We start from the raw sequence: 23382 nt of genomic DNA, 5'->3' as shown, positions 1-23382 counted from the left end.
AATTTATATAGATATATAAATATATATATATATATATATAATAGAATATATATATGTATGTATATATCTAATATACTTCCTAATAAATGATTATCAATGCATGAGTTCTAGGATCGATGCATACTGCATGAACTTTGATAATTATAAATTTATTCATAAGTAGGAGAGAGAGATTAAAAAAATAAGAATTTTTAAGAAGAGAGAGAGCCACTTTAATTTATTCATGCAACTAACGGCGTTAATTTTAACGGTAAAATAACAAAAACTGTTAAAACAAGATTTTCCGTTTCATACACACTTTTTATATATAGAAGATATTTCTACTTTTCTTCTCAGTTAATATATATATATACACAACTACTCCCAAAGCTGTAAAGCCCACGCTGTGGCCCATGTTAGAGGAAAGCCCAATATTATCCCTTGAAGTGGTGTCGTTTCAGGGGAGGCATAAAGCCTCCTTTTCCTTTTCCATCAGTTTTCTTTTCTTCACTTTTTGGTTTCAGTTTCTTCAAGTTCCACATTTCTTTTTCTCCTCTCACTTTTAGACCTTTTCAGTTCTCATTAGACTCTTTCCTTCTCACGCCATTCTACCTTCCTTGTGTTTTTCTTGCTGCATTTTTTTGAAGATTTTGCAAGCCGGTAATTTTTTTTTGTCTCTAAATCTATTCTCTCTCACTTTCCTCTGTTTTTTTTGGGTATTTATTTACTTGTTTTTTTTTCCCTTTTCTTTTATTTCTTTCTTCTTCTCTGGTAGATTTCTTTCAATTTCAAATGTTCCCTTTTCCACTTTTTTTTTCCTTGTTTTTTTTTTTTTTGCAAAGTTTTTTTTTTCTTTCTATTGCAACTCGTGCTTCTTCTTTGTTTTGCTTAGGTTTTTAGTGCTACTTTTTTAGTAGATTTTCAACTGTGTTGCTGGCTTTTGTTTGGGTATAAACAGTAAAGAATATCAATGGAATGGAGTAGAATTTAAGAAGATTTGGACATTTTATTTTGTGGAGTTGTGAATGGAGAAAAGGTTGATGTGGTTATTGCTTATTTGGTTGAGTTTGTGGTTGTTTGAGTTTTGGGTTGTTGTATTGGTGTTGATATTTCTATTATTTGAGTTTGATGTTGGTTGATGGGTGTATAGGTTAGTATTGAAGTGGGTATATGGTAGATTGGGTTGAAGTGTGGGCTGTTCGGGGATTATTATGTGGTGGTTTGGTTTCCGTTAATGTGCTGACATTTGATGTGGAATTATGAATTTTAATTAATTAGATCGAAGTGGCGATTGTAGGTCTTTAACACTTAGTGTATATTTATTTTTATGAATAAGTGACAAGGCTAATAGAAGTCAAATTCAAGGCATTGTTAATATGCTATAGGAATCAGGTAAATAGGGTTCCTATGCTAGATTTTCATAAAAAAAATAAATGAACTGAGGTTGGTTTGTAAAAATGTGTATGCTATTTTTTTTAAAAAGAAAATGTGAAAACAATCTCGGTTATATGTTTTGCATCCACTCATGAAATTTATATGAAAGAGAAAATGTTTTTTGACATAAAAAGTGTAGACATGAGCAATATTTGACATGTTTATGACATGCACAAAAGAGCGAATATGAAAATTAAGTTTTTTTTTTTTTTTATGCATGTTATATAAAATGTTTTGGATATGTTATTGATCATTAGAAAATGATATGAATGTGTTCAGCACGTGCTTTGATACGATATGAATATGTAAAACCTTTGGCAGCTTATATGTTTTTATCCTGATTCTGAATATGGTTCTGATATGATGATACTGGTTCATGTGATATGATTGGTACCAACATGATATGATATGAGTGCAACCACTTTGAAAACAAAGTGGTCTTTTATGTGTTCTTTCCTGTGTGCACATTCTGGGCTCTGCGATTGAAAAATGGAAAGTTTCACAATATAATACTGCTTAGTTTGGCCACCGGGGATAGCCACGGGGGTTAAACATGGTATATGATTCGATAGGATCCGATATGTTATGATAAGATGAGAATGATCAGTTATGTTATGCCAAAGTGTATTTGAATATAAACAGTTGTTTTATTCTGAATATAAAAAGATTGAAATGTGACTCTATTTTTTTTCCTGATATATGTTTTAAGATTTGAATATGAAAATGAAATGTTTATGTTTCCTACATATGAAACTCTATGAAAATGCTCATGTATTACACACTAGTATATATGATTTGCTTACTGAGTTGTTGATAACTCATCCCCTTATCTCCAAATATTTTTCAAATGATATGGATGGTACAGCTGAGGACCAAGAATAGAAATTTGTGAATGTGGATGTGAAAGGTTCAAATGATGGGAATAAAGTGTTGAATTCTTTAGGGTACTGTTAATAGAAGGATTTTCTGTTGTTCCTTACATTTGTTATTGTTTCTGGACTTAGACTCAAGGATTTTTTTTCAGTTATTTTGTTGGGACAAATGGGAAATTATGGACCATTTGATTTATGTTATTCATGAAAATAACTATATAGACATCATTAAGCGTTAATTGTGAAAAATATGATATTGTTTATTTTTGTTTCAAAGTCTTTTAAGGATTTTAGATTTGATGAGAGGTAAATTTATAAGTAACAGATAGTAATTCTCCGACTCTTATGGGACCGGGACGTTACAAAAGCAGTACATTAGAACGTATCAATACCAAAATATTTCATTTCAATAGTTAAACCACAATAACCATTGAAACGGATTTTAAAACATTAATGAAAACAGCCTACGTGGAACTTTGCTACTTATAAATTAAAAGACACGTCCTCTTTTATATATTATATATATATATATATAATTTGCATGAAACGTAATAGAAGAATGAAACAAAGCAAGGCTAGTGGTAACGGAAATGTTATTTGCATTACGTTACTAGTTTTTACCACGTCGCATCAGAGACCCAACAACACGGGCGAGGAACGAAATGTTGAACTTGAAATTTATGACAAAGAGAATGGCCGGGTCAGCCAATATGACGGGTCAACCTGTCAGCCAGTCAATATTAATTTCCGTATAAAACCTGACCCCTTCTTCTCAGCTCTACTTGGTATAAATAAGACTCAACCCGCCTCCCTACCCTGCATAATTGCATTCTCAACCTTCCCTCCTGCTCCTCCAACGTAAACAAACCCAGCGATACAACCTCTGTCAATTATGGCTTCCTTACAAGCTTCAGCTCTCCTATTACCTTCTTCTTCTTCTTCATGCTGTTGTTCCAGGAAAATAACTGCTGCTATTCATGTCCCAAAGTTTCCGAAAGCCCCTTTCTCCGTTCCCAAAATCCCAACGACCAGAAAGCTGATGGACGAATTGAATAATATAAGGGTCGACAGGTTCACAAACACGATCCCAGTTCTACAAAACATCAATTTTGCTACCACACCATTCGTCGATGATATTAAAGCACAGAACTCAACTGCTTTTGCCACCACCCAACTCTATGCCCTCTCAGAGGCCGTGGCTGACAGAGTCGAGATGCACGCCAACTCACTGTGATTGATTAAAAAATAAATTTTATTGAAAATAATATTAATTTAAATTTTAAATATGAATGAATCCATATTGATATACAGATTAGTATGTAACTTTATCTATACGTAACAAAATTCTTAAAAGTTGGAATATTGCACTACCAACTTGGATTCTTTCAAAATATATTCGGTAATATATATGCATCGATAATTAGGATAGAGATGGAAAATAATAAAAGATATATGTAATAAACTATATATATACACACAAAAGGTTTTCAGTATTGTTTTCACAATATATGGTCAAAGTGTCTTCAATTCCTTCTGTTCTAAAATGAACAATGGAATTATAGTGAGTGAGGTCACCAATTTAATCCTATATCATAAGAGAGAGATTTAGATATTCTTCTTAGAAATTATCTGAATTTTAGGACTTAATTAGACTTAATTAGAGCGTTAAAGAGATCATTCTTTAAAGTGAGTTGTCTCGTAATATTTATTGTTGTTCAAGTAAATTTTAGAACTATACTATTAGAAGATTCACGATGAATACTTCATCTTATATTTTAAAATACATCATAAAATCTCACTCTTTCTATTTTACAAATTAACTTTTACAATATATTTATATATATATATATCATACATCTGCTTATCTGATTTTTTCATCGTTTCATTTAAATAATTTTTTTTACTCTTTTTAAATATTTCCTTTCTACCAATGAGTTTGCAAAATTCATATATTTTTTTATATTTGCAATATATTTTTATATATAACGTAATATAATTCAGTCCTACACACATAAAATAAAAATATATAAGCCAAATAAAAATTAAAAATAAAATAAAAAAATGAAAAAATTGGATAAAAAATATTTTCAAGATATTTTTAAAAAATTGAAATATATAAAAAGTTTTAAATGATGAACAATAAAAAGAATTTGCCTATATGTTGAAAATTGAAGTAAAATAAAATGAGAGAGTAAATGAAATATAAAAAATAAAAAAATGTTTAAAGGATGAACATTATCCGTTACATATAGCGGGTAACTGTAGCGAATTGTATTTTAGATTTCCTTTTACATAATGGAATGGAACTCTTTTTTGAATAATATTTATATAATATTTAGAATAATATTGCATGCAGTGATGTGTCCACACACACATGTATATAATTGTATGATCTTTCAAAACAGTCCATGTGAAACCCTTCTACTTATAAATTAATGTAAAAAGCACACCCTCTTTGTGGATAACATAACAATATGATTTATAAGAAAATTTTAAAATTAAATTATATTGATCAATCAAATTCTATATATCATTTACATGGACAAAACCTAAAGTACTTGAGTCGAAATAGATATATTTTTATATATAATTTGCATGACACGCAATAGATCAAGAATGAAACCAAGGCTAGTTATACGTACTACTAACGGAAATGTTATTTGTATTAGGCTACTTGTTTTTACCACGTCGCATGAGAGACCCAACATCACGCGCGAGGAACGAAATGTTGAACTTGAAATTTATGAGGAAGGGAATGGTCGGGTCAGCCAATATGCCGAGTCAACCTGTCCCCCAGTCAATATAATTAATTTCCATATAACCTGCAGACCCCTTCTTATCAGCTCTGCTATAAATAAGACTCAACCCGCCTCCCCATCCTGCATAATTGCATTCTCAAACTAATTCCCTCCCGCTCCTCCAAGGCACAGCTAGCAACATAAACAAACCCTGCGATACAACCTCTGTCAATTATGGCTTCCAGCTTACAAGTTTCAGCTCTCCTATTACCTTCTTCTTCTTCTTCATGCTGCTGTTCCAGGAAAATTGATGCCGCTATTCATGTCCCAAAGCTTCCAAAAGCCCCTTTCTCCGTTCCCAAAATCCCAACGAGCAGAAAGCTGATTGACGAATTGAACAATATAAGGGTCGACGGGTTTACAAACACGATCCCAGTTCTACAAAACATCAATTTTACTACCACACCCTTCGTCGATGATGTTAAAGCACAAAACTCAACTGCTTTTGCCAACACCCAGCTCTATTCGCTCTTAGAGGCCGTGGCTGACAGAGTCGAAATGCACGCCAACATTGGAAAGCAGCGTGACAACTGGAACACCCTTCTTTTGAACTCCATCAACATGATGACTCTCACTGCCGCAACCTTGGCTGGTGTTGCTGCGATTGGTGGCGTTGGAATGCCTCTTCTAGCTCTCAAGTTGTCGTCCACTCTCTTGTATTCGGCAGCCACAGGGATGCTGCTTGTGATGAACAAAATTCAGCCTTCACAACTTGCAGAGGAACAGAGCAAAGCTACCAGATTGTTCAAGCAACTCCGGAGCCAAATAGAAACTATGCTCGCTCTTGGGGCAACAACTGAAGAAGATGTGAAGGACATGATGGAAAGGGTTTTGGCCATTGATCGAGCCTACCCACTTCCCTTGCTAGGATCAATGCTTGACAAATTCCCCGAAAAGTTTGAGCCAGCTTCTTGGTGGCCTTCAAATCAAATACTCCAAAAGAAAACTAAATCACATGAAAGAAAACAACGAGAGAACAATGGGTGGAGTGAGGAACTTGAAGTGGAAATGCGGGACATCGTTGAAGTGGTGAAGAGAAAGGACAGTAGGGACTACGAAAGGCTGGGCAACCTGGTGTTGAAGATTAACAAGATCTTATCCCTCTCGGGTCCATTACTCACAGGGATTGCAGCTGTCGGCTCCGCATGTGTTGGTAATGGATCATGGGCAGCAATCGTAGCCATGGCTGCGGGGGCGTTGGCTACGACTGCTAATGCCTTGCAGCACGGTGGGCAAGTTGGAATGGTGTTCGAGATGTACCGAAACAACGGTGGGTTTTTTCGGCTATTGCAAGAAACAATCGAAGCCACGCTCGAGAAAGGAGACTTGGAGAAAAGAGAGAACGGGGAGTTATTTGAAATGAAGGTGGCATTGCAACTGGGGAGGAGTTTGTCCCAGCTCAGAGAACTTGCCAGAAAGTCAGCTTCTCATCGTCTAGACGGAACTGCCATAGATGAATTCGCTAGCAAGCTTTTTTAGTTCAAGATCGATTTCGTGCTAAGATATATATTCTTTGATTCTTTGATTGTTCATACAACTAATTCTTTTGTACAATCATCAACGTAGAAACAATGTTAATTTAATCTCAATTCATCTATTTTCTTAGTTTCTTCATATAATTAATTAATTGAATTTATTATTACGAATTATTAATTGAATATTAGTCAAGTTGCAAGCATGCACAGATCATCATATATAACTTTACGAGCGAGGCTGAGATCGATAGAGAGTACTCCTGCATGCATGCAGTAATATATTCCCATTTGAAGAACACGAAATTTTATAATATTGATCAGTTGAACACTGAATATTCAAGAGATGTGGTGGAGACTGGACGGCTTAGATGATATGATGTGTTAGGGTTAAGTGTTTCTTTTTATATTTAATACGTGGTTGGAATTGGCCCTGGGTTTGAAACTCAGCTCTATTGAAAAGTCAATCATTCGCAGCTCAATTATAGTCACTACAGCTAACACCTAAGCCGCCATAACCCCTTGCTCCACTGCATTTTTAAATGCCAATTATTTAAGAATTAACAATTAAACAATAATTAATAATAATCACTTAATATGTTAAATCAAATTATTTCAAAATTTTAATTAAAGTACTGCATAAGTTCACATGTTGAATTTTAAGAAAAGAGAAGTTGTACAGCCACAAAATGATTTCAAAAAAAAAAAATCCAAAACTAATCTGACTTTAATAAATTTCATATTTTAACACAAGAATTTTACAAATTTGAGTCTGTTATAAAACTATCGAAAGGAGAGAGAGAGAGAGAGAGATAGAACTCTGAGAAGTTATGAAACTTATGAATTTCTTAAAGAATTCAACGATATATATAGGCGTACAAAGGGAACTATGCAAGTTACTATGCAGTACTATGCTGACACTGTGCATATTTACTATGCAGTACTATGCTGGCACTATGCACTGTGCGATGTCGGCCATTTACTATGCCGGTTACTATGCAGTACTATGCTGGCACTATGCGCACTGTGCGATGTCGGCCATTTACTATGCCAGTTACTATGTAGTACTATGCTGGCATTATGCACTGTGCATTTGACGGCTAGCTCAAGGTGGTCATACAATTTTACAATGTTATTTTACAACACTCTCCCTTTGGATGACCACATATAATGAATATGCCTCGTTAAAACCTTGCCAAGGAAAAACCCTGTGGGAAAAAACCAATGGCGAAGGAAAAAGAGTACAATATTCATGTGTACCGTAAAATGCTTTAAGATTGCCTCATTAAAACCTTGCGAAGGAAAACCCAGTGGGATAAAACCTTAGCGAAGGAAAAAGAGTACAATCAGCATAAGTCTTCAAGACGTTACTCCCCCTGAAAAGTGCATGATAAAAGGTCTTCAAGTCTCCGCATTCCAATGTTCTGCACAATCTTCTTAAATGTTGCAGTTGGTAATGCTTTTGTGAATAAATCTGCCAGATTATCGCTTGATCGTATCTGCTTGACTTTAATTTCACCTTTTTCTTGAAGTTCATGAGTATAAAAGAATTTAGGTGAAATATGTTTGGTTCTATCACCTTTGATATATCCTCCTCTAATTTGAGCAATACAAGCAGCATTATCTTCGTATAAAGTTGTTGGACTATCATTAATCACTGGAAGACCACACTTTTCTTGAATATGTTGGATCATTGATCTTAGCCAAATGCATTCTCGACTTGTTTCATGAATTGCAATGATCTCTGAGTGATTTGAAGATGTAGCAGATAGTGTTTGTTTGATAGATCTCCATGATATAGCAGAATTTCCATAAGTAAATACATATCCAGTCTGAGATCTACCTCTGTGTGGATCTGAAAGATAACCTGCATCTGCATATCCAACTAATTGTGGACTTGAACCATATTGATAAAATAATCCCATATCAACCGTACCTCGAAGGTATCGAAGGATATGTTTAATGCCATTCCAATGTCTTCGAGTTGGTGCGGAACTATATCTTGCAAGTAAATTAACTGAAAATGCAATATCAGGCCGAGTGCAATTTGCAAGATACATCAGGGCTCCAATTGCACTGAGATAAGGTATTTCAGAACCAAGAATTTCTTCATTGTCTTCACAAGGACGAAATGGATCTTTCTGCACATTAAGTGATCGAACAACCATTGGAGTACTCAGGGGATGAGCTTTGTCCATGTAAAAGTGTTTCAAGACTTTCTCTGTATAATTTGATTGATGAATGAGAATTCCATTTGGCAAATGCTCGAGCTGCAGGCCGAGACAAAATTTCGTTTTGCCAAGATCTTTCATTTCAAATTCATTCTTTAAATATGTAGCAGTTCTTCTGATCTCTTCAGGAGTTCCAACAAGATTTAGATCATCAACATAAACCGCAATAATAACAAATCCGGAGTTTGATTTCTTAATAAAAACACATGGGCATATTGGATTATTCTCAAATCCTTCTTTCAATAGATATTCGCTAAGGCATTTATACCACATGCGTCCGGATTGTTTTAACCCATATAAAGATCTTTGAAGCTTAATAGAATACATACTTCTGGATGTACTCAGATTAGAAGCTTCAGACATTTTATATCCTTCAGGGATTTTCATATATATGTCATGATCTAATGATCCATATAAATATGCGGTGACCACATCCATCAACTGCATATCCAATCCTTTTATAACTGCCAAACTAATCAAATATCTGAATGTGATTGCATCCATAACAGGAGAGTATGTTTCCTCATAATCAATCCCCGGTTTCTGCAGGAAACCTTGTGCAACAAGTCGTGCTTTATATCGCACAATTTCATTACTTTCATTACGTTTACGTATAAATACCCATTTATATCCAACGGGTATTACACCCTTTGGTGTTTGTATAATTGGTCCAAAGACCTCTCGCTTTGCTAGCGAGTTTAATTCAGCTTCAATAGCTAATTTCCATTTTGGCCAGTCATCTCTACGTCGACATTCTTCGACGGTTCTTGGCTCAATTTCTTCATTACTTCTGGTAATGTCAAGAGCCATTTTATATGAGAATATGTTGTCGACAACAGTTTTATTTCTATTCAAAATTTCTCCTGTATTCATGAAATGTATCGAGATCTCGTTATTTTCAGGTACCTGTCCCTCTTCAAGGGAAGACATTTCATGAAATACCTCTTCAGGAGGTTCTTTCTCAGGAGATTTACTCTCTTCATGAGCATCAATTACTCTTATGGCCTGTGTTGGTATGGACTCTTCAGGAGTACCAAATTCATTTTGTATTTTCCTCTTTCGAGGAATTTTGTCCTTAGCACCAATAGGCCGTCCACGCTTCAGGCGTATCTTAGACTCGCCTATTGCTATTTTGGCAACTTGTCCTTCAGGGACTGCAATCCTTGCTGGAACATTAACAGCAGGAATATATGATTTTACCACACCTTTAGTGTCAGTAAATGCATCCGGTAATTGGTTTGCAACACTTTGCAAATGAATAATCTTTTGAACCTCTAGATTACATTCTTTTGTACGAGGATCAAATTGGGAAAGAGCTTTATTTTCCCAAGTAATTTCTTGTCGTGCTTCAGGCACCGACTTCTCATTACACAATGTTTGTCGTGCTTCAGGCACCGACTTCTCATTACCCATTGTTGGAAAAATGGATTCGTCAAAATGACAATCCTCAAAACGTGCCTTAAACATATCCCCTGTAAGAGGCTCAAGATATCTGATAATAGATGGAGAATCAAACCCAACATATATCCCAAGTCTACGTTGAGGGCCCATCTTTGTACGTTGTGGAGGTGCAATTGGAACATATACAGTACATCCAAAAGTACGAAGATGAGAAATATTTGGTTGCTGACCAAATGCAAGCTGTAATGGTGAATATTTGTGATATGCTGATGGTCTAACTCGAATTAATGATGCTACATGAATTATAGCATGTCCCCAAGCAGAAATAGGAAGATTTGATTTCATGAGTAAAGGTCTAGCGATTAGCTGAAGCCTTTTAATCAATGATTCAGCTAAACCATTTTGAGTATGTGTGTGGGCAACTGGATGTTCAACATCTATTCCTATTGACATGCAATAATTATCAAAAGCTTGAGATGTAAATTCTCCTGCATTATCCAATCGAATAGTTTTAATTCGATAGTCAGGGAATTGTGCTCGTAGCTTAATTATTTGTGCAAGAAGTTTAGCAAATGCAGCATTTCTAGTGGAAAGTAAACAAACATGTGACCATCGACTTGATGCATCAATTAAAACCATAAAATATCTGAACGGTCCACTTGATGGTTGAATAGGCCCACATATATCTCCATGAATCCTTTGTAAAAACGATGGAGATTCAAAACCAACCTTTGAGATAGATGGTTTGATAATCAATTTACCTTGAGAACATGCAGAGCATGGATATTCATTGGGTAAGATAATCTTCTGATTCTTTAGGGGATGCCCATACGAATTATCAATTATTCGTCTCATCATTATTGATCCCGGATGTCCAAGGCGATCATGCCAAGTCATAAATATTTTGGGATCAATGCACTTCTGGTGCATTACAACATGTGATTCAATTGTTCTCATTTTTGTATAATACAATCCAGATGAGAGGGCAGACAGTTTTTCTAATACGAGCTTCTGGCTCGAAATTATTTTAGTAATGAGAAGATGCTCTTTATCGTCTTCGTTAATGGTTTCAATATGACAACCATTACGACGTATATCTTTAAACTTAATAAATTTCTTCTGGATTGTAAAGAAAATAGAGCATCATCAATGCAAAATTTGGTGCCATTAGGCAACACAATATAAGCTCTTCCGGAGCCTTCAATTAGATTCGATGAACCGGAGATGGTATGAACATAGGCTTTACTCAATGTTAGATTTTGAAATATTTTTTATCCTTAAGAATTGTGTGAGTTGTAGCACTGTCAGCCAGACATACATCTTTATTATTCATCTCGGAGATAGAAAGTTCATCAATAAGACTCATGATTCTACAAAATATATAAAACTTTCATTACTAAAAAAAAACATTACAGAATAAAAATATTTTACAATAATATAAAGGAAATACATTAATTAAAAAGGAACACTTCCATGATCAACTCTACCACTAGAATCCTCAAAGAAATCAGAAACATCAAGACTTGTAATATCTTCTCCATCTATAGAATTTAAAGCATATGATGGTTCAGCAAAATTTGTTTCAAATTTCTTTGTTTTTCTTTTATGGAAGATTGGTATAAGTCAACCAAGTGTTTAGCTGTACGACAGGTACGAGACCAATGTCCAGTCATACCACATCTATGGCATTCATCTTCATATTTCTTTACAAATTTATTTTGAGGACCTTTGCCCTTTTCTGAGTTGAACCACTTCTGGTGGTACGGTGTATATCTATTATTTTCCCTTTTAGTGTGGTCACTTCTAGGACCTCCACTTCTATAGTTTTTCTTACCACGTCCACGCCCTCTTTTTCTTTGAAAAGATGCACCATTTGCTTCTGGGAATGATGTAAATCTAGTACCATTCACTTCAGGGAATGATATAGAACCAGTAGGACGTGACTGGTGATTTCTTAATAAAAGCTCATTATTTTGCTCAGCTAATAGAAGACAAGATATAAGTTCAGAATATTCCTTGAACTTTCGCTCTCGATACTGCTGCTGCAGGAGCACATTCGAGGCATGAAAAGTAGTATATGTCTTCTCTAACAAGTCATCATCAGTGACTTTTTCACCACATAATTTCAATAGCGAGCTAATTTTAAAGAGTGCAGAGTTATACTCACTAACACTCTTGAAGTCTTGCAACCTCAGGTGCATCCAATCATGACGAGCTTTTGGGAGGATCACAGTTTTCTGGTGTTCATATCTCTCCCTTAAATCATTCCACAAAATAAGTGGATTTTTCACCGTTAGATACTCAGTTTTTAATTCTTCATGAAGATGGTGCCGAAGGAAAATCATTGCCTTAGCACGGTCCTGCAGGGACCCTTGATTTCCTTCTTTAATTGTATCTCCCAGGTTCATTGCATCCAGATGGATCTCAGCATCAAGGATCCAAGATAAATAATTTTTCCCAGAAATGTCAAGAGCAACGAATTCCAATTTTGTAAGATTTGACATTTTCTACATATATAAATCAAGAACATAAGTATGTTTAATATTTCATATTTATTTTGAAAACTATAAAAATATATTGAAAGACTTACTTGAAGTAGAGGCCTTACTTGAAGTAGAGGACTATTAGCTTCAAGATCGTCAGAACTCTCGTGCTGATAACGTGTTATAAAACTATCGAAAGGAGAGAGAAAGAGAGAGAGAGATAGAACTCTGAGAAGTTATGAAACTTATGAATTTCTTAAAGAATTCAACGATATATATAGGCGTACAAAGGGAACTATGCAAGTTACTATGCAGTACTATGCTGACACTGTGCATATTTACTATGCAGTACTATGCTGGCACTATGCACTGTGCGATGTCGGCCATTTACTATGCCGGTTACTATGCAGTACTATGCTGGCACTATGCGCACTGTGCGATGTCGGCCATTTACTATGCCAGTTACTATGTAGTACTATGCTGGCACTATGCACTGTGCATTTGACGGCTAGCTCAAGGTGGTCATACAATTTTACAATGTTATTTTACAACAGAGTCACAATAAACTATCGTTTTTATAATCCAAGTAGTCGTCTCACTGAACTTTTTTCACAACAACTATTGCACGCATGTCGGTAGGGAAAAGTCTTTTAACTATTATATCCAAATTTGGAATCATTTGATTATTATAGCTTTGAAACTTCAAAAGTTTACCTTTTTATATCCAAGCGATTATAAAGTATGGAAGCATGCAAGTTTATACACCTTATTATAAACAACTATTTTTTGTTTAGTACGTTAAGTAATAACTTTGCCTTTCCTATTTTGAAAACATTAATTATTGACTTTTACTACTCATCATTTCACACATCACACTGCATATACCTCACTTGATTTTATTTTTTTTAATTTTTTTAGTTTTATTCCTCTTAAATTAATTGAGTTCTTATATTCATTATCCATACACCACAAAATCATTTGATAAAGAAAAAAATAAAAAGAAAAAATATTATATATAGTGTATGGTGTGAGATAATGAGTAGAATTTTTTTTATCTATATTTTACTTATTATGAAAATAGATGAGTGCTATAGCCACAAAATTATTATATAAAAAATAATTTTACAAATTAAAATAGTTTCACATAATTTGTCAGATCTACTTTATAATAAAAATAATTTTATAATTTAATAAATTACATAAAATTATAACAGTTTATATAATTACTTTTGTATAATTAATCACATTGTGGCTAGGTATTTCATTTGTCAAAATTACGGAAAAGTGATCGTAAGAAGTTGCAAAAAGTAATTTTAAATGTGATCCATGTTTATATGATGAATTAACCAAAACTTTCAATTTTAAATAGCTATTATATATATATATATATATTGAAAAAGAACTTATTTTTAATTTTATGAGAAACAGAGTTTTTGCGGGGCCTGAGAGCAAAGCAACTCTTTCAAAAATTATTTATCAACAAAATGTAACCTTTTTAATTATTTTATTTCATTTTATTTATTTATTTATTTATTTTTTTGCTCAAATGGATAACTGGAAATAAAGTTATATCCTTTTAAAAAGAAATTGAAAGAAAATAATAATAATAATAATATCTGTCATGGAAGTGGGAAAAAAAAGTTACCCAGGCGGCTCTTCGCGTCGGCCATCTCCATTCTCTGATACTTTCTTCGTATATATCTCTCGCTTTCTTTTCTTCCAACAGTAACGTGTTCAAACGTCAAAGCCTGAACTCATCAACGTCACCTTCGTCTTCGTCGTCGTCTTCAACCGGTATGTCCAGTTTCTCTCTCGCTCTGTCTATAAATTACAGTCATCTCAGATCTGTATACTTTGGCTTTGCGAAATCCCCGATAGTTATTGTATTATTATTTGATTTGTTACGAAAATGTGGTAGGGAATTTGATTGGAGCAACTATGTGGGCGATCATAAGGCGAAAAGTTGTCAACGGAAGCTCTTCGGCTTCGGTAAAATTTCTTCTATTGTGTTCTGGTTTCCTTTCAAAGCTTTCAGTATTGACTCCCTCATTGTGACGGACTTTTTTTTTTTTTTCTTTCTCTAGGTTTTCGGGCGACCATTGCGGGAGACTCGGCCTGTAACGGCGCCAGCAACGCGAAGTTACTCTACCAACGTCAAAGAGGTAAGCTCTTAAAGTCGATTTGTTTCCAAGAATCTCATACCTGCTGTGCTGTTTCTTTCTTTCCATTAGCGAAAATATAAGATTAGGTGATTGCTTGGAAATAACAACCATTTATTTGCGAAATTCAGATGCTTGTGCTTTGCCGCTCTATGGTTTTGTGAATGTTTGAACTGAATTTCCACCCGTGCTTCTACTTTTTTTCTCCTTTTAACATGGACTAGTTAGGAGCTTTAACTGATACTTGACTTTATACTCACCAACTAGGTTTGTTGGTTTGTATTATATCCGATAACATATTAAGTTTTTATTTTGCGCGAAAGCTCTTATGCACACACTTTGTTCTTGGTATTGGGTTTAATTCAATAGTATGGCATGCTTTGCTGATGTTCAGGATCAGAACTACTTACCTTGGTTTTACTTTACCAACATCTTTGCAGAGATTGCTGCTTGGAAGAGGCTCGAAAATTGTAGGCAGTGCTGGTCTTCATGGTTGTCTAGGTAATTAAACGTTTCAGCACTTTTGAGGCACATGTTGGGGATGAAAAATATTTTGGGTAATCGAGTGAGTGCTTTATTGATACTTTTGAATTGTGTCTGTGTTCAGGTTGTCCCATTAGTTCAAAGACGTTCAGGTCAGCAACATATTTGTTACTTGCTGCCCCTGATACATTTTGTCCGCAACTATAAGATGTCCTTTTTATCCTTTTTCCCAAGCATGTATTACAATTGAAAGAGAAAGGAAACTAAATGTGCTGTGGTTGGAGCAAGTTTGGCTTCTCCTTTTCAATTATCTTTGATGTCGTATTTCCCTGACATTTTCTTGTTGTATAGGGAAGTTCTGCCATTTCTTCAAGCAAATTCTCCTAACTACATGCCGTATAGGTCATTTTCTTCTGATAATGGTATGATATCTTTGTGGTCTTCTGGCGTATTCTCCTGAATTTGACATATGTTGTGTATTTTATCAAATAATCATTAACACTGTGTGCTATATGTGTATGAAGGTGATCTGGTTGATGCTGTAGTGCCCTTCATGGGTGAATCAATCACTGATGGGACTCTGGCAAATTTTTTAAAGCGTACGTCATTCTGATTATATATACTTGAATGCATCTGTTTTTAACTTTGTCTCATGTGCCTGTATGATAATAGATTTTGTGTACATATATACCTCAAATCTTTTGTCTGACTCATTGTTGATAAATTGGGAGCAGAACCTGGCGATCGTGTAGAAGTTGATGAACCTATTGCCCAAATAGAAACTGATAAGGTACATCCTGTGAAGTAACACTAATATAAGTTTTCCTACTTTGAACCATTCTGTTCTTATTATTTTACACGTGATGCAAATAGGTAACAATTGACGTGGCTAGTCCTGAGGCTGGCATTCTCCAAAAGGTAATCAGATTTGATGCAACATGTAATGATTAGAAGCTAGAATAAACTATATATTTGAAACTTCTTTTAGTATGAATAGGAATTTTGAATTTGTATTTGACTCTTTTATTCTGTAGTTTGTTGCCAATGAAGGTGATACAGTGGAGCCAGGTACCAAGATTGCTATTATCTCAAAGTCTGGTGAAGGCGTTGCACATGTAGCTCCATCAGAGCAACCACCTAGCAAGGCGGATTCTAAGGCATCTGCTGGAAAGGAAAATGCAGTCAAGGAAAAACCTAAAGAAGAAACCTCTCTTCCTAAGCCTAAAGCTGAAACTTCTCCTCCTAGGCCTAAAGCTCCTTCTCCACCACCCAATAAACCTTCAGCAACAGAACCTCAACTTCCTCCCAAGGAAAGGGAAAGAAGAGTAAGTCTTGGGATCCACTCTACTTTGGTAGGTCTTTTCGTTACTCAAATTAGTTGTTTAAAATTTTTCAATTTATATAACTGCAGGTTCCAATGACAAGACTAAGGAAACGTGTTGCAACACGTTTGAAGGACTCTCAGAACACTTTTGCAATGCTGAGTACATTTAATGAAGTTGATATGTAAGCTTTTCGTTTCTACCTGTAACCAATGTAACTTATTCTGGGACTTCATTGGTACAAGTCCACATATTTCAACTACTGATTAAAAAAAAAAAAAAAAAATGTACATGCATTTCAACTGAATTAGTCCTGAATTAGTCCTTGAAACAAAGATTTCTGCTGTCTTTGTGTATAATCTGGATATGATTGTAAATTTTCTCTTGTATACCATCTTGTGTACTTGGGCTATGCCTTTTATTATTAATACTACCGTTTTTACCTATCAAAAAAAAAAAAAAAATGATTGTAAATTTTTATCTACATACTGCAGATTTAAAATGAATTCCTGGATTTAGTTTTGGCACTTAGTACTTCTGATATAATATTTGAAATAATCACTACACATTGCCTTGTAATTCCTCACATTGATGTGCAACATATTCCAGGACTGGTCTGATGAAGCTCCGTTCCGATTATAAAGATGCCTTTGTTGAGAAGCACGGGGTGAAGTTAGGACTTATGTCAGGATTTATTAAGGTGCGTTTTCTCATGTGTGATTATTATTTTTTTTGATAAATAATAAAGCATACAAGAGGAAATACCTGCATACATCTAAAAACTAAAAAGGGCTAAAGCAAATCAAGAAAATTGTCTCCATTCAATACACTCGTGTGATTATTCAGTACCTTCTCATGTAGAAATACAAGTCTTCATGCATGTTCACAAACATTGATTTCCAATGTTGCTTGTCTCGTTCCAGGCTGCCGTAAGTGGGCTGCAAAATCAGCCAATCATCAATGCTGTCATTGACGGGGATGACATCATTTATAGAGATTATATTGACATCAGTATTGCTGTTGGTACTCCAAAGGTATGTCTCTGTTAACTTGTTTCAAGTTGATTTGTGAATGGGGTGTTTGAAAGTGTTCTGATAATTTTATTAGTCAAATATACGGTGCCTAGATTTTTTTTTTTTTTTTTTGGGGGGGGGGGGGGGGGGGGGGGGGTAGCAGGGTGAACTTCAAATCAGCTATATATATTGACATAACGCCTTGATGAAGTCATAAAATTATTACACTAATAAATACAAGGCTTATGTATCCAGAAAGATATTTGTCAATTATTCAGATGTATGGTTATAAATTGACAAAAAAGATTAGTATCTTACCACACTGATTGGTGGTGTAATGTGGACTCAACATGATGCACACGATGTGAAATAGGAGTGAGATCATTCGTATGCCTAATCTTTAAATTAGAATTTCCAGAAAAGAAAAAGGGCTCATCCAAGTGATGTAGATTTCATCTCCTAATATTTTTTGATTATTTGGCTTTATGGTTGCTGTTTTTCTCTAGGGTCTTGTTGTTCCTGTCATCCGCAATGCCGATAAAATGAACTTTGCTGAGATTGAGAAGGAGATCAACACCCTTGCAAAGAAGGCAAACGATGGCTCTATATCAATTGATGAGATGGCTGGAGGCTCATTCACTATATCTAATGGTGGTGTTTATGGAAGCCTGTTAAGTACCCCGATCATTAATCCCCCACAGGTATGATGGTCCACATATCCATTCTGCTTACATTGCTCTGGATTCTCCTTTGGCAACTGCATGCACGAACACACTAGCTTCTTTTAGGCAACCTAATTCCGCGCACTGTTTTTGGGAACTTGCTACCCTCAGTCATTTCCAAGTGTTGGCTTGATTGGATATGAGGAACAACAAAAATACCAAATATGGGTCCCAGAAATCTTAGTAGAAATCTTAGACTATAGTCATATTAGGTTGCGAGGCCCTCAGCAACTTAACTACTCATGCTCGTAAATGCTTACTACATATGATTGGAAAATGCTTTATGGGATGTTTCCACTGGCGTGGGCATTTCGACAATCCCAAGAACGCTTCCATTTGAAGGAGGGATTTTTTTTTTTTGGAGAGCTGGTTTTACCTTTCACCATTATCTAATGTATTTGTATATTTTTTTATTTACTTCTTTTGGCAGTCAGCCATCTTGGGCATGCACTCAATTGTGAACCGGCCAATGTTTGTTGGCGGGGAGATCGTTTCAAGGCCGATGATGTACATTGCCCTAACATATGATCATCGACTAATTGATGGAAGAGAGGCAGTCTTCTTCCTGCGTCGTATCAAAGATGTTGTGGAGGACCCTCGGAGGTTGCTTCTTGATATATGAGGACAGTGTAGGCCGCATGCTAGACCATCCCTTCTGGTGTGGCACTGTAGTTGGCTCCTCAGTTTACCCCGTCAGCAAGTTCTTCAACAGTGGCCTGTTTACATATGCAAGACTCGTTATATAACTTACACATTAAATTCCGGTTGAGTTTAAGTTTTTATTATGGCTCGGCAAACCCTTCCCTTCCGCCCACAAAACAGAAAAAGAGAGTTATAACCTTTATTTATCTTTGAAAATCTCATAGAAGAATAAAGTCAAAACTTTATTTTTTTTATTTATGTATTACCTTGATTTTTGACTGTATGTTAACAAAAGTTTATGTACGCCAAAAAAGGCCATTTTCTTGTATATTTGTTTGGTTTTTGGGTGAGTTTGATTCATCTACCAAGGTGTTGGAATCGATAGCACTGATCAGTGTGCCAAGGTAACAAGTAGAAAGCAGTGGATTAGTTTGAGATGGCATCAGATTGGGAGAATTTGACTGGGAGAATATTTTTCGTGAGATGTACTTGCAGAGAAAGCTCCTTGCCAAGGGCTTCTGTATTCCGGATTAGTCGGGATTTTATTTCAAAGCTGGTAGTCTGGTACCAATTAAGAGAGAGAGAGCAGTGGATGGTTGATGAACAGTGTTATGAGGATTGGTTCTGGGCTTCATTTCTTGTACCTAATTCTAAAAACAAATTGAGGAATAAGCCCCATATCTTCAATCCAAAAGCAGGAAAACTGACTTCAGCAAATGAATGAAGCATATCAAGTGGAGGGGGTTCTTTAAGCTTCTTGTTTCCAAGTGAAGAATGTATAAAAGGTGCAAGAAAATCACTTGAATCCGTAGAGCCTAGAGGGTAGCCTTTGAGGAGACCCGTTTGGCTCTTCCCTTTCCGATTTTAATTGTTTTCAACGTTTCTCGGGGAACTCTTACTGGATGAATCGTGAACCCATACATTTAGTAACGAACATCATAATCCATCATATTAATCCATTCCACCACTTATGTACCCTGCAAATGATTGTGGTAACCGTGGAACTTTATAAAGAAGTGACAAAAACATAATGGTACGTTCCACCTCCGACTTCTTGCAAATAGAAAACGGAAATTGAAATGGACAAGCAGTCAAGTTTATACAAAAAATGTCCAAATGAAAATTCTGGAGTTGATGTACCAAACTTGAATTAGGATGGCTTGTAGTATTTTGTTGGTACAAATGGCATTTTGGTGACAACCCCATCGTATGCCTTTCCTCGAATCACAATCTTAACTTTGGTGCCTGCCTTGTGTGACCCAGATTTCACATACCCCATGGCTATATTCTTCTTAAGGCAGGGGCTAAATCCTCCACTGGTGACTTCCCCAATTCCTTTTCCTTTATCATCCTGAATCTCACTGTGGCTTCTGGGAGGTGGTCCTGAAGAGAAAAACCCAGCACGCCTGACTGGTGGACCCTCTTCGAGTTGCTTAAGTATTACCTCAGCACCAAGAAAACCACCTTCAGCTCTTCTTCTCTTCCCTATGGCCCATGTGAGTCCTGCCTCAACAGGAGTTACATGTTGTTCCATGTCGTTACCATATAAACAGAGGCCAGCTTCAAGTCGGAGACTGTCTCTAGCACCCAGACCTGTCAATCTTACCTTCCCCTCAGATTTCTCCAAGATTGCTTTGGCAAGATCCACTGCATGCTCTGAAGGAACTGAGATTTCAAAACCATCTTCACCGGTGTATCTGAAAATCTCAGGAAAGAGGCAAGGCTAATAAACTTTCCTCTGTGGCTCTCTCCTAAAAATGAAAATAATTTAAGGTATATTCCTTTTTTATTTTTTTGTGGGTTGGAGAGTGGGGTGATAGGAACATTTGACATTTGTCCCCTGTTCTCTCGTTAGCTTGGATATAATAATGTTTTATTGTGATGTCACATGGATTGGTACAAAGGAGCACTTAAGCATGCTTCAGTCATGCTACCATTCAACAAAGAAGTATGCATGCATACCCTATCATACACCAAAGCACTAAGTTGATATAAGACAAACTGTCACTAGCCAAAAATTCAGAAAGGACCTTAGTATCTAGGCTCACACCATGCAAGGTGAATTGCTATTTCTAAACTAGAGAAAAAAGAAGCCAAAAAGAAGCATACCCGGTCCTAGTTAGAAAGCACTGCACTCCATTGATATCCAAGATACGGAACTCCCCAAAGAATACCTTGCTCAAGTCCTCTTTTGTCAGGTGCTGAAGAACCGGGGCAGCCAGAGGACCCTGCACCAGAGAAATCAAAGAAAATTATTTACGAAGTATACATGTTTCTTAATGGAATGTTCAAATAGCTAAAGAATCACTATCTTTTAATCAAAATGCAAGCATTAGCACGCTTAATGTTCAAAGACCATAGCTGATGGTTTGAATGACTTATAGGCAGATATAATCCCAGTTTTTAAGCTTAGCTTGCTAAGAGATAGGAGAACGTGATAAGAGGAATCTAGGATTAACCTGGAGAGCTAGAAGAGACCTCTCGTCATGGATGTGCCAGGAGACATCCCCACCTTTGGCCTTGAATGCCTTCATATGCTCCTCAATGTGAGCCAGATCCTTATCCCTACACCCTGCATTAACAACGAGGTATATGTGGTCCTCCTGCACCTTGGTAATCACTGAATCATCGATTGCTCCTCCCTTCTCATTTGTAAAGACAGTTAGTGACCCAGTTCCAGGGGCGAGCCCAGCAACATCAGCAATGACAAGCTTTTCAAGGAAAGGTATGCAGTCCTTTCCCTTGAGGCTCAACCCGCACATATGAGAGACATCAAAAAGGCTGCCATTCTGCCGACAATTCAGAGTAGAATCCATGATTGAGTCCTTGTATTGGATGGGCATGCTCCATCCAGCAAAGGGCACCATCTTCCCACCGTTAGCAACATGGAAGTCATGGAGAACTGTCTTTTTCAGCTCTGCTTCTGCAGAAAAGTATCGACGAGCGACAGTCTTCTTATCAGCCTGAGCAAGCCGACGGGTTAATGTTTGCCCAAGTTGCCACAAACCCCCTCCTCTCATCTTCTTAGCAAAAAATACCTAATGAATAAAATTGGAGGAAGTTTTAGAGACAGATTAAATCATCAAAATCGTTGCTAATAAAATGCCAATGGCTTCAAAACAGAAACCAAACAATTACAGAGATTTCTCAAGGTCTCGATAATCCAAGATTTTGCCACTCTGTTTTCAAAGGACGTGCAAAAATTAGTGCAATAATTTTATTAATGGTAATTATTATCATAATTATTATTATTATGTTTGATGTTTGGTGGAAACTAAATCCACGGCCTCTATATACAGTATTTTGCAGGGACTAGTTGGTAGGTTGAGAACATGACCATAATCACAAAGACGATACAGAAATGATATAAGTTTTCGAAGTCATATATGCAAATTGTCATATTATCATCCTCTGCTATCTGGAATACAGTGGCCTCATTTCAAACAACAAGAATGCATCATTTTATCGAATCAGCTCCCAAAGAATATTCAAACACCGTGTACAAGAAAAACATTAATAAAATCTCCCCCGACCATCACTCAATACAATCTCATATAATCTTCATTGGGAAGTTCACTCGAATTATCTCAATGAAATGAAAACCACCAAAAAGTGTCCTTGAAAAACCCGTATAATCCAGATACATATAACAAACGAATCAATGACAGTCTTTCAAACAACAGACATTGCAACCAGTCATCCGGATCTCAATACTGTTTCTCCACACCCTCATTTGAGTAAGCAACCAATCACACAGATCTTCTAATCTCATATAAGAAAAAAAAAAAGGTACGACAGAAGAGCAAAGATCATTACTGAACAAACCCAGAAGACATTGAATTGCAGAGAGAGAGAAAAGAAGATGGACGGGGAAAACACTTACAAATACGGGTTCTCTTCTTCCGCCTCAGCTATCTCAAGAACAAGCAAATCTGAGAGCCCGAAAGAGCATCTCTTGCACTAAATAAGGAGGGTGTCTTTTATACATGCATGGATATATATACCGATATGCAAGGTTACAATTAAAAGGGAAAAATATTAGGAGGGGTTGGTGGGTAATGGCCTAGTGGGTGGAGGTAAGGGCTTCTCTTCCACATGGAGACATCCAACAAAACCCCATCGTTAGCGAGTGGTAGTATCGCTACCAGACGACCACACCTCATCTCTCTCTCTCTCTCTCTCTCTCTCTCTCTCTCTACGCGTTCGGATGTCAACTCATCGTACCATGTTACATGTGTACTTTGATTATTTGGTACTCTAATTTTGGCATCCTACAAGAAGAGTTGATAGTTTTATTTTTTCAAAGTAATTAAAAATAAATGAGATTATTAGAATGTATAAATATTGTGCACTTGTTTAAATAAATAAATA

The 23382-nt window shown here is 36.0% G+C and overlaps 3 protein-coding genes across 3 annotated transcripts; 2 read left to right on the top strand and 1 right to left on the bottom strand.

Annotated features, from left to right (window-relative positions):
• The first annotated feature begins 5184 nt into the window (after window positions 1–5184).
• On the top strand, window positions 5185–6626 carry LOC122277508 (probable F-box protein At4g22030). Its single transcript, XM_043087505.1, has one exon. It carries the CDS (start codon window positions 5258–5260, stop codon window positions 6560–6562), a length of 1305 nt encoding a protein of 434 aa, XP_042943439.1. The 5' UTR covers window positions 5185–5257; the 3' UTR covers window positions 6563–6626.
• A 7672-nt stretch (window positions 6627–14298) lies between these two features.
• On the top strand, window positions 14299–19339 carry LOC122276010 (dihydrolipoyllysine-residue succinyltransferase component of 2-oxoglutarate dehydrogenase complex 1, mitochondrial-like). Its single transcript, XM_043085419.1, has 15 exons — window positions 14299–14464; window positions 14589–14659; window positions 14755–14832; window positions 15270–15330; window positions 15437–15464; window positions 15664–15734; window positions 15837–15911; window positions 16047–16102; window positions 16186–16230; window positions 16347–16637; window positions 16724–16818; window positions 17244–17334; window positions 17558–17668; window positions 18154–18348; window positions 18800–19339. Exons 2-15 carry the CDS (start codon window positions 14609–14611, stop codon window positions 18989–18991), a joined length of 1440 nt encoding a protein of 479 aa, XP_042941353.1. The 5' UTR covers window positions 14299–14464; window positions 14589–14608; the 3' UTR covers window positions 18992–19339.
• Window positions 19340–19998: 659 nt separating this feature from the next.
• Window positions 19999–23094, bottom strand: LOC122276012 (aminomethyltransferase, mitochondrial). The gene is made up of 4 exons (XM_043085420.1): window positions 22895–23094; window positions 21471–22049; window positions 21121–21239; window positions 19999–20708 (listed from the first exon to the last, which is right to left on the bottom strand). The coding sequence occupies exons 2-4, from the start codon at window positions 22029–22031 to the stop codon at window positions 20162–20164; spliced, it is 1227 nt and encodes a 408-aa protein (XP_042941354.1). The 5' UTR covers window positions 22032–22049; window positions 22895–23094; the 3' UTR covers window positions 19999–20161.
• Between the last annotated feature and the right edge of the window lie 288 nt (window positions 23095–23382).

This window comes from Carya illinoinensis, chromosome 9 (assembly GCF_018687715.1).
Source record: "Carya illinoinensis cultivar Pawnee chromosome 9, C.illinoinensisPawnee_v1, whole genome shotgun sequence".
Taxonomy (NCBI): domain Eukaryota; kingdom Viridiplantae; phylum Streptophyta; class Magnoliopsida; order Fagales; family Juglandaceae; genus Carya; species Carya illinoinensis.
This window is presented reverse-complemented; position numbering and strand designations above follow the sequence as displayed.

What these genes read in the sequence shown, in the direction of transcription:
- LOC122276012 (XM_043085420.1), bottom strand. Translation starts at nt 22,031, where the DNA reads ATGAGAGGAGGGGGTTTGTGGCAACTTGGGCAAACATTAACCCGTCGG. An exon ending in GGTCTCTTCTAGCTCTCCAG is followed by an intron (nt 21,240 to 21,470) that starts GTTAATCCTAGA and finishes TCTCTGGTGCAG; the next exon opens with GGTCCTCTGGCTGCCCCGGT. An exon ending in TGCTTTCTAACTAGGACCGG is followed by an intron (nt 20,709 to 21,120) that starts GTATGCTTCTTT and finishes TGAGATTTTCAG; the next exon opens with ATACACCGGTGAAGATGGTT.
- LOC122277508 (XM_043087505.1), top strand. Translation starts at nt 5,258, where the DNA reads ATGGCTTCCAGCTTACAAGTTTCAGCTCTCCTATTACCTTCTTCTTCT.
- LOC122276010 (XM_043085419.1), top strand. Translation starts at nt 14,609, where the DNA reads ATGTGGGCGATCATAAGGCGAAAAGTTGTCAACGGAAGCTCTTCGGCT. An exon ending in ACGGAAGCTCTTCGGCTTCG is followed by an intron (nt 14,660 to 14,754) that starts GTAAAATTTCTT and finishes TTCTTTCTCTAG; the next exon opens with GTTTTCGGGCGACCATTGCG. An exon ending in TTATGTCAGGATTTATTAAG is followed by an intron (nt 17,335 to 17,557) that starts GTGCGTTTTCTC and finishes GTCTCGTTCCAG; the next exon opens with GCTGCCGTAAGTGGGCTGCA.